Source organism: Chenopodium album, chromosome 5, assembly GCF_948465745.1.
Source record: "Chenopodium album chromosome 5, dcCheAlbu1.1, whole genome shotgun sequence".
In the NCBI taxonomy this organism is placed as follows: domain Eukaryota; kingdom Viridiplantae; phylum Streptophyta; class Magnoliopsida; order Caryophyllales; family Amaranthaceae; genus Chenopodium; species Chenopodium album.
Window position 1 is genome coordinate 12,640,910 of NC_137838.1, and position 11,193 is coordinate 12,652,102.

At 32.8% G+C, this 11,193-nt stretch overlaps 1 protein-coding gene across 2 annotated transcripts; it reads left to right on the forward strand.

Moving 5' to 3' along the window:
- Positions 1-2,646: 2,646 nt before the first annotated feature.
- On the forward strand, positions 2,647-10,855 carry LOC145631926 (guanosine nucleotide diphosphate dissociation inhibitor 2-like). Of its 2 annotated transcripts, XM_081684157.1 has the most exons (14): positions 2,647-2,928; positions 4,595-4,657; positions 4,768-4,851; positions 4,946-5,053; positions 5,159-5,331; positions 5,886-5,997; positions 6,105-6,185; positions 6,393-6,455; positions 6,561-6,662; positions 7,164-7,288; positions 8,471-8,681; positions 8,774-8,848; positions 10,526-10,600; positions 10,724-10,855. In XM_081684157.1, exons 1-13 carry the CDS (start codon positions 2,842-2,844, stop codon positions 10,574-10,576), a joined length of 1,335 nt encoding a protein of 444 aa, XP_081540283.1. In that variant the 5' UTR covers positions 2,647-2,841; the 3' UTR covers positions 10,577-10,600; positions 10,724-10,855. The 2 variants fall into 2 exon arrangements, with proteins under 2 accessions (XP_081540283.1, XP_081540282.1); XM_081684156.1 differs by having other exon boundaries at positions 2,648-2,928; positions 10,526-10,855.
- Positions 10,856-11,193: the final 338 nt, after the last annotated feature.

The following is an 11,193-nucleotide window of genomic DNA, read 5'->3' on the forward strand; positions in this document are numbered from 1 at the left end:
TTTGACGATCCATATTAATGTTTTGTGTTAGACTTTGTTCACTTCATCTTAAAAAAATTTATCGAGGAAAAATAATTTCAATTCAGTAAAATTAATTTTAGTTCAGTAAAGATAAGTTCAGTTCAACAAAAATAATTTCACTTCAATAAAAATTAGTAAATTTACTGAATAAATATAGTAACAATTTAGTAAAAATAATTTCACTTCAGCAAAAATAATTTCACTCCATCAAAAATAATTTCAGTCAATGAAATTAATTTTATTTCAGTAAAAATAATTCCACGTGAATAGGGCCTTAGTTAACGTTTCATACATTAAAAGGTTTGAATTAGAATTTACAGTGATTTTATGTGCTTACAAATGCATACTTGTACGGGTTTCCTTTAATATGAAGCATAAACAATCATTAAATTCCAAAATTAAGTATTTCCTTCCTATATTTTGCCACAAACCTGAAATAATGTGTGGTTGGTGCACACGCCGAACATTAGCTATATCTAAAAGAACATGGGCGAAAAAGGAACATTATAGATATTTATAAAGAACGCGAGTATAATATGTTCTATAAGTTTGATTTTTATGTTTTTTTGATTTTATGTTCTTTACATTATACAATATGTTCTTTAATGTATGTACATAATAAAAAAAATTTTTAAAAAAAAAAATCACCCGAGTAACCCGGAAAAAGAACATGTTCTTTAATGTATTATCATGTATGTTCTTTTTATAAAAACTTTATGTTCTTTGGGCACTAGAGGTGATCAAAGTTAGACTGGCCCGACCCGATTTTGGACGGGTTTTGGGAAGAATTTTTTTCTCCCCCAAAATCGGGTCGGATCCGGCCCGTAATTTAATTTTTTGAGCCGGTTTGGAAATGCGTTTTTATGCATTTTAGTTGATTATTTTTTACTCGACCCGAAAAGCCCGCATGGCCGGACCATTTTGGGCGGGTTTGGGCACAAAAATTTTGACCCAAAACTTGGCCCGACCCGATAAGTGAGCTGATTTTTTAACCTTGGTCCAACCCGCCCAATGATCATCTCTATTTTTGTCAAACACAAGCTTGTTCTTTTTTTGTCAAATATAATGTTCTTTTTCAAACAAGTTCAACCACCCGAGTAACTATGAAAAATAACATGTTTTTTTTCATCTCTATTTTTGTCAAACACAAGCATGTTCTTTTATGTCAAATATAATGTTATTTTTCAAACACGTTCAACCACCCGAATAACCATGCAAAATAACATGTTTTTTTGTAAAGACTTTATGTTCTTTGTAATGTCATGTTCTTGTCAAACACAAACATGTGCTTTTGTCAAACACATGTATGTTCTTTTTCAAACAATAGAATGTTCTTTTTTGGCCCATGTTCTTTAAAATATGTTTAATGTTCTTTCCGGGTGCACTATACTATTTTCACTTATGAAATAAGAAATCTATATCGTATGCCTTGTATACATTCTTATAACTATAAAGCTTTCTTATAGTTTATAATATTTACCTTTATTGGTCTCAACTATATAAATTGCACCCCCTTTAGGCCCCATTCACTTCACCTTATTTTCGCCGAACTGAAATTATTTTTACTAAAATAAAATTATATTTGCTGAACTTAAATTATTTTTACTGAACTTAAATTAATTTTACTGAACTGAAATTATTTTTGCTCAACTGAAATTATTATTATTTTTCTTTAACTGATTTTCTATTATAATTCTTCTTTAAGAAAACTGAATTTTATTGAACTGAACTAATTTTACTGAATTGAAATTATTTTTATTGAATATTATTTTTTAAGGTGAAGTGAACAAAGCCTTATATGAGTTGTGTTTATCTATAGTAGTAACCTTTGATTTGTTTATATAAAAAAAACAACATAAATTTTCCATAGTTATAAAGCAATTAGGCCCCGTTCACTTCACATTATTTTTGCTGAATTGAAATTATTTTTACTGAACTGATATTATTTTTGCTAAACTGAAATTATTTTTAGTGAACTGAAATTATTTTTGTTGAACTAAAATTGATTTTACTGAACTGAAATTATTTTTACTGATTTTCTATTCTATTTCTTCTTTATAGTTAGGTCTCGTTCACTTTATCTTATTTGTGCTGAATTGAAATTATTTTTATTGAATTGAAATTATTTTTGCTGAACTGAAATTAATTCTACTAAACTGATTTTTTAAATTGAACTAAACTTATTTTTATTGAATTTAAATTATTTTACTAAATTGAACTTAATTTACTGAACTAAAATTATTTTTACTGAACTAAGTTTATTTTTTCTGAACTGAAATTATTTTTACTTAATTGAACTTATTTTTAGGCCTCATTCTCTTTACCTTATTTTTGTTAAATTGAAATAATTTTTATTGAACTAAAATTGTTTTTGCTGAACATAATTTTTTTTTTTGCTAAAATGAAATTATTTTTGCTGAAATTCTATTATATTTTTCTTTAAAGTTACTAATTTCTACTGAATCGAAATTAATTTTACAGAAAATAACTTTACCCCCACTTGCTATCAATCGGACATTCTCCACTTTTGATTAAGTCTCCGTTTAAGGGACGGAGGGAGTATTATTTTTGTAAGTTGAAGCCTTAGCATAATTGAAGTCGTGTGTTATGACACTTTAATCTTTCTCAAACCTCAAACAAGGCATCTTCCTCTCTTTCTCTCTCTCCATCTGTCGTGCTCCTTTTAATCTCATTTATATATTGACTTCACAAATCAGGAGCCCTAACTCTTCTAATCTCTCTTTTCTCCATTTCTCTGTGTTTCTTCCTCAACTTTCCACCGATCTGAGTTTTCTTCGATTTGATCTGATTTGAATCGCCATGGATGAAGAATACGATGTCATAGTCCTTGGAACTGGTCTCAAGGAATGCATTCTCAGTGGTCTACTCTCTGTTGATGGTCTCAAGGTTTTCCACCCCCCTTTTTTCCTTTCAATTTCGGTTTGATTTCCTTGAAGTTGAATCATCAATTGAATTATTGAGATTTGCTTATAATTCGATGATTTAGATGCTTAATTGAATTGGGTTTTCCTGAAATCGTGTGTTTGATTGTGGGATCCTGTATTTTTTTGATTTTTTTTGAATAAATTTCTTGTTTTGCGCTTTCTAAAATTGTTGTTGTATTGGATGTTATATTTGTTGATTGAATGATAGCTTTGAAATGATGTGGGGGTTTCTGGGAGCTCACTATCGTATGATTATTGTTTGATTTGGTTGTGTTTTAATTGTAGTTATGCTTAGTGGTTAAATTGTTTCACTGATAGAATGTGTAATGTGTTAGACCCTATATATTGTTGTCATTAGCAAGAGAATTTCGTTGATTAGTGTATGATAAAGGTTTGATCACCTCTGAGCCATTGGCGATTCTTGGCGAGAAAATAGAAAACTGTATGTCGAATTGACCATTTTTCATGTATAGATGTAGCCCAGCCTTTGTGCAAAAGATCAGTTTTGTATGGTGAGCGAAGACTTGAAAGTAACTTGCCGTTGATTATGGATTAAATGCAATTCGCAACATTCTATTGTTTACCCTCCAGCAGTCCAGCCCCTGCTATGGTTGTTGGGGGAGAGTTTGGATGGGTGGAAAGGTTTGGTTTTTGGTATATAACTGTATATGGTGTCGTACTTAAATTCACGGAATGTGCAGATTGATGAAGAAATCAATCCTCTTAATATTTTCGTGAACCTCTTGATCTCTCATCACTGTCTTTCTTTCTGATCAACCTTTTGAAAGATACCTTTGCAATTGGAATGTGGATGTAAACAAAATGTACGCATTGTTGAGTTTACTGATATGCCTACTTCATTAACTTTTCCTCTGCTATATCCTACTCTGAGTCCCTGACTTGCCTTTCTATATGTCAATAACTTGATTTGGCTAATTCTTTCACTAAAGCCAAGGCTATCACAGCTTCATGTATGAATTGGGAGTGCATGGTGCATTTCACTAGCTCTGCAACCAACTTATAACAGCATAGCAAAATAGTATCGATTGTGATTAGTCACCACTTTTTACCAAGGGCATAAGAGAGCAACCTGATTAGGCAATGTGTAATTGATATACTGCAAGTATGAGAGCCTTCCATGATCAATAGATGGACAATTGTAGGAGAAAGAAATATTCTGGCACAATACCCATGTCAACTGTAAAAGACATAACTTCATCTATACTATCTTCTGTATCTGAATTTTCTGTAATATTGTTGTCACTGCCAGTAAAATTGTTGTCTGAAAATTTCAAATGCTTTCCTGTACAAGTGGAAGGATTGGGGAGTGTGTAGGTGCTCCTCAAATAGTGTTTAGGCAGAATGTGGGTTTAGCCACTGATTGAAAAGAAATTCAATACACGCTAGGATAGGAGTGTTGCTCGATATGAATGTGAAGTCAGACACTGTCAGTGAAGTTTCTACATTAAGACCACTCTGCATATATCCCTTGCGCATTAAGGGAGTGTAGCACTCGATATTTTATGTAATCAGCTGGAATGTTCTTGCCATTTAGTCTTGTATTTTTTTTTTTTCCTGTGTTAATTCTGCTAATTTTGGATTTTGATAAGCAATAATTCATGATTCAGGTCCTACACATGGATAGAAATGACTATTATGGAGGAGAATCAACTTCACTTAATCTCATTCAGGTTGGTACTATACAGCTCTGTGGAGTTTTTGGCTAAATTTATACAAATATTTTATACTAACTATTAACCTTTTATTATTATTAATTATTTTTGTACATATATAAATGTAGCTGTGGAAGAAGTTTAGGGGAGATGACAAGCCTCCAGCAGAGTTAGGTCCCAGCAGAGACTATAATGTGGATATGATGCCAAAGGTGTTTAATGCTTATTATATTTCTCAATACATCTACCTGTGCTAGTTTCTTTGTAACTTCTATATTTAATTAATTTCTTTTTTTTAACCTTTAGTTCATAATGGCAAATGGTGCTCTTGTCCGGGTTCTGATACACACAGATGTCACAAAATATCTCTACTTTAAAGCAGTTGATGGTAGTTTTGTGTTCAACAAAGGAAAGGTATTACTACTCAATCAAATGCAGCAGCTGGTTTTAAGATTGGCCTGATGCAGGATTAGAAGAATGACCTTGATTTCATTATTCTATGACTCATCCATGTGATAGGTTCACAAAGTACCCGCTACTGACATGGAGGCCCTGAAATCTCCATTGATGGGATTGTTTGAGAAGCGTCGTGCTCGTAAGTTTTTCATTTTTGTGCAAGATTATGTGGAGAATGATCCCAAGACACACGATGGACTGGACCTGACCAGAGTGACTACAAGAGAGCTTATAGCGTATGTTCTTTATCTATTCACTTTGAGATTATTTTTGTTTCCCTTAAACTCAATGCACACCTAGTTAATACTCATGCTGATCTGAAAAACATTGCCGTTTTTTTTATTGACTCGGTCATCATTTTTCTTACGATTCATGAAGGGTGTGCTATCTATCTTACTTTAAAATCCTTTTCCCAGTTTTTCTCCCTGTACTTCCGACTCTTCCGTAGTTATATTTCCATGGTTCCACCTGTCTTTTCATCTTTGTGTGCACGAACTTGCTAATTCCTTCTTAGTTTGCGTCACCATTTTTTTATTATTTTTTGTATTGCTTTTTTTTTTTTTTTTTTTTTTTTTTTGCGTCTGTGTATCGGTCAATGGTTAGACATCACACTTCCTTTTGCTGTTAGAATTTTAATCTAGCTTAGATGGTTAAAGTCTTAGGGGGTGTTAGTGTGTTACCCAAGATTTGGGATCAAATTCCGTCTACATCATTTTCTCTTTGTTCTCTATGCACCAAAAAAGAATTTATAATTGTTGTTAATGCGCTTTTGTGTCAATTTTTTTTTCAGAAAATACGGCCTTGATGACAACACCATAGATTTCATTGGTCATGCATTGGCCCTTCAAAGAGATGATCGCTACCTGAATGAACCTGCAATAGATACTGTGAAAAGAATGAAGGTGAGAATCCTGCTTGTTCATATTTCCATATCCTACCTAGTATCTCCTTGATATTCATATGTAGTGCTCATAAGCATTATGTTTTACCTTTATCTCTTTGGCTTCAGCTATATGCCGAATCTCTGGCACGCTTCCAGGGAGGATCACCATATATCTATCCCTTGTACGGATTAGGAGAACTACCTCAGGTCAGTTGACTATTTTCTTCTTTTTTTTAAAAAAATAATAAATAATAATAATAATAATAATAATAAATCTGTCTACCTTTTATCTGTGTGTGTTGTGTGTGTGTGTGTGTGTGTGTGGTCTTGGAAGAGGGGAGGGGGAGGGGTTTAGAACCTGATTGTGCTCTTGTTAACCTATTTTGACATGTATGATATGTTGACTTTCTTCAGGCATTTGCACGGCTGAGTGCTGTTTATGGTGGAACATACATGTTGAATAAGCCAGAATGCAAGGTATTTTTCCTCATTTTATGAATATTCTTTATGTGATGTCATAATTGACATTGCTGCAAATTACATTTTCTAGTTGGGACATTGATGATTTTCCTTGGCTGTTAGGTTGAATTTGATGCCGAGGGAAAAGTTGTAGGTGTAACATCCGAGGGAGAAACTGCCAAGTGCAAAAAAGTTGTCTGTGATCCATCTTATCTTCCTAACAAGGTATTATTTTGGATCATGAATTAGACTTTTAAACTTGCCAAAAAGTTGGTATTTTCTCGAAATTTGTTACTTTTGGAGTTTTGGTTAAATAAGAATGTATTTCCATTTTGTTTTCTAGTTACTTGTGTAAAACTTCTGAGTCAGAAAGCCTGCAGCCTGCTACCTGCATGATAATTGCAGTGAGAAATTATCGTAAAGTCTTAGGAGGTGTTATTATTCTTTAAATGGATGGAAATTTGTCATTTGAACACTACTGCTCCATTCTTTACTTTGTTTCTGGATTTTCTGTTTAATTGCTCTTCAGCCATCAAGCCTACTCTGAAAACAGAAAAATTGCAGAGGAAACAAATGGCTTCTGTTTAATATTAACGATTAAGTACAAAGGAAACATATGGTGAATTATTGTAGAATTTTTCCTATGATGTTTTGTTTACTATAGTGTTAGCCAATCGTTATTCATATATATTTAATTTTTTTTTCCCCGTTTTTGTTTGTGTTCAGACTAGAAAGGTGGGAAAGGTTGCGAGGGCTATTGCCATTATGAGCCATCCAATCCCTAACACAAATGATTCACACTCCGTGCAAATTATTCTGCCCCAGAAGCAATTAGGTCGTAGATCTGACATGTAAGTTTCATATCTTGACAAAAAAAGGTTTGATGACTAGACATTTATTTAAATGTGTTTTTGACTGTGTGAGATATAATTAGGGATAGGAATCAATGGTGTTAGAATATTATTGTGCAGTGAGATGTGAAATAATTAAATAATGGCATTTGATGGTCAAGAAAAAAGGTTCTACGGTTCTATCTGTTTTATTAAATGTATACACATTTTGGTTATATCTAGGCAATCTAGCCAATATAAAGTTCGTAGTTATTGCAATTAATATAGCTCAATGTCTTTAAATCATACTTAACCAAGAACTATGTACCTTGCCCACGTTATAAGTGTGTAACACAGCCAGATTGCTATATTTCTTCGATTTTTCCATTACTCAATAACTGTTCAAGATATTTACGTATTTTCTGTTACAATCTACCTGCAAGGTCACAATTCTATCAGCTTAGTTGCTTAATTAGCCACATCTAGCCTAGTTAATAATTTATTTACGATGTACTAGAATTTTCTTTTATACTGCTGGGGTTCCTCATCTACTATCTATACTATCAATGTTTGATTTGGTCAAGTACAAGGAGAAAAAGCTTACTACTTGACACGTATTGTATGAGATAATAAGCTGTGCAATTCATTCAATGAAAGTCTGCTTGATTTAGCTGCTAGATGGCGAGACATTGGATTTGAGTCTCGTCTGTCAACTCTCAACAACCTTTGGTGATTGACTACCAAATTTAGATACTTGATGTCAAATTCACCAAATCGAGAAAAAGAAAATGTGTTTACTCCCTTATAAACTCCATTTGTAATTTTGCATATTATTTTGACACATTCAACTCAACCTCCTAAAACTTTGTGGTGGGTGTTGCACTTAAGGGGAAAAAATAATAAAAAATGGAGTAGTTGTTTGATAGGATATTGCAGTTAAGGGTTTAAGTATCCTGGTTCTGACTGCTATATCAAATTTATTGTTATAATCTTGCATCGTGCAACTCTACTGTAATCACTGAAATGCTATATCAAAATTTATTGTGATAGGTGAGTGGTGATGGATTGTTTGTTATGTAGATTTAGAACTTGTAAGGGAAAATATGTTTGTGAATGTCTGCTGCATTACTGAATACTCTTACTGAGGTTTTAAGACTTTTAACATTAGGTTGCTTGCTTCTGTGCTGTTGTATTTTTTTACAGGTATGTCTTCTGCTGTTCTTACACTCATAATGTTGCGCCAAAGGGAAAGTTCATTGCTTTTGTATCAACCGAGGCTGAAACTGACAATCCTCAAACTGAATTAAAGGCTGGAATCGATCTTCTAGGCCCAGTTGATGAGATGTTTTTTGATATCTATGATAGATATGAGCCTGTCAATGAACCTTCTTTGGACAATTGTTTTATATCTACGGTAGGACTTTCCCCTTTTCTGTGACTTCTTCATGATGCTCATAGAGAATTTTTGGATCTTAATAATCTAATTACTTGCTTTATGTGATACAGAGTTATGATGGCACAACACACTTTGAATCCACTGTCACAGATGTGCTCAACATGTATACAATGATAACTGGAAAGGTAAAATGTTGGACTGTTTGGTATTACTTTGCTTCTCCTTACAGTCTTGTTGCCCTGCAATGTTTGTTGCTTTTTCCATTTTATAAAAATTTGCAACACTTTGCCGGAAATGCTCCCACATTTTTAGTAAAGTGTTGCAATTTTTTGAAACAAAGGACGTATTTGTTAATGGGATGCTAGATTGTTTTGCATGCTTTCTACCTAAACACCCCAGGAATTTAATTATTTTTTTTTTTTTTTTTTTTTTTTGTTGGTTCCATTCACTTGAATGCCTTGATATTCATGGTATCAATCAAAGATTCTACTGAAAGGAATGATAGAACAAATATACTAAGATTATAAATCATTTTTAATAAATATGTTGAGTGGTACAACCGTTTTTTTTTTTTTTTTTTTTTTTTTTGTTGGTTCCATTCACTTGATGCCTTGATATTCATGGTATCAATCAAAGATTCTACTGAAAGGAATGATAGAACAAATATACTAAGATTATAAATCATTTTTAATAAATATGTTGAGTGATACAACCGTTTTTTTTTTTTTTTTTTTTTTTTTTTTTTTGTTGGTTCCATTCACTTGAATGCCTTGATATTCATGGTATCAATCAAAGATTCTACTGATAGGAATGATAGAACAAATATACTAAGATTATAAATCATTTTTAATAAATGGATAATTTGCCAATTACTACCGCAAGTTAAAAAAGTTGTGAATTACTACCGCAAAAAATTTTAAGATGTTGCGCTTACTACCAAACTCCCATTAAACCCAACTATGACGTCATTATATCCCTTTAACCCGTGTTTGACCATGGTTAAGGGCTTTAACCAGCCCCCCCAAAAAAGAAAATGGTTTAGGGATATAATGACGTCATGGTTAAGGGCTTTAACCATGGGTTAAAGTGATATAATGACGTCATAGTTTTGTTTAATGGGGGTTTGGTAGTAATCGCAACATCTTAAATTTTTTTGCGGTAGTAATTCACAACTTTTTTAATTTGCGGTAGTAATTTACAAAGTAGTATTAACTTGCAGTAGTAATTGACAAATTTTCCTTAATAACCCAGTATTCCCCACCCCCTCCCCTCCAGAATAAAAAGAAAAAAGAAATAGTAAACGCCATGACTGCAGTAGGCTATTTACTGTTAAAAAAACCTCTTCATCGTTTCCTTAAATATACATTGAGATTATTCATTAACATTAACCTAAGAATTTTGAATACTGCTAAAGTCTTGCAATTATGAGGAAACAGATGAGTATAATATTCTGTGGTATTTTTTGGTTTTCTGTAATTAAAAATAATAAAGTTGGGATTATTCATTAACATAACCCAAGAAATGGATGTAGTTTGACTGCTTGTGTGTGATGGTTGTTAAAACCATTTGACTGGATCATTTATCCAGGATTCGCTAATTTGAGTCAAGGAATTTAGGTACTATTCCGTATCAAGTAAACCCTTGTAAGAAATTTATCTGATTAGGAGTTGTGTATCTAGAATGACTTTCTCTGACGAGATTTGTTTATTGTAATATAGTGCTATCTTAAATTCTAGAAACTTCTGTGTATATTTATTCCATTCAGATCTGTCGTGCCTAATATATACCTCTTGCTCTCTGTAAGCTGTATTCTTTTGCCTCATTTTGGTTGATGACTAATATTTAACTGTTTTGAACTACAGGTGTTAGACCTTAATGTGGATCTTAATGCTGCCAGTGCAGCTGAAGAATGAAACTCAGTTTAGCTGCGTGACGATGTATTGCTCCTTCCGTTCCTAAACATACCAATCTATCTTCTGCTGTTTATGTCCTTGTGCCATTAAACTTGTTGGATCAACATGTAATAAGTTTGTTGCTGTGTTATGAATTTTAATGCGCAGGGAGAACTAATGTTGCTGTGCTTCTCCGTTGGGCCGTTGGTGTTGGATGACTGAAAATGTCCTGTTAATTTTTTTTGGTCCTTGTAAAAGCATGCTTTCCTGATAATTTAAATTTAGAGCACGATTCACATATTTGGTTTAGAATTTGTTTGGTAATCTTTAGTAGCAAGTAATTATCGTAATCGCGATTAGCTATTCTATAAGTAGTAGTGTGTGAATGTGTGATCAAGGATCTTTAATTCGTATCAGGAATGTGTTGGGAATTAATTATTTTTTGTTATAAAATTGTAAGGGTCAAGTGGAATTCAATTAAAACGAAGTAGATGTATATAGATAAAATAAAATGGTTTTAGTAAACCTCTATTCATTATTTATATAGGCATGTTGCCGAGGACTTGCTTGTACCTGGTGGTGCATATGGCATCTGAAGGGATGTTACGTGAATTCTGGTGTTGTGTTGCGACGCTTTT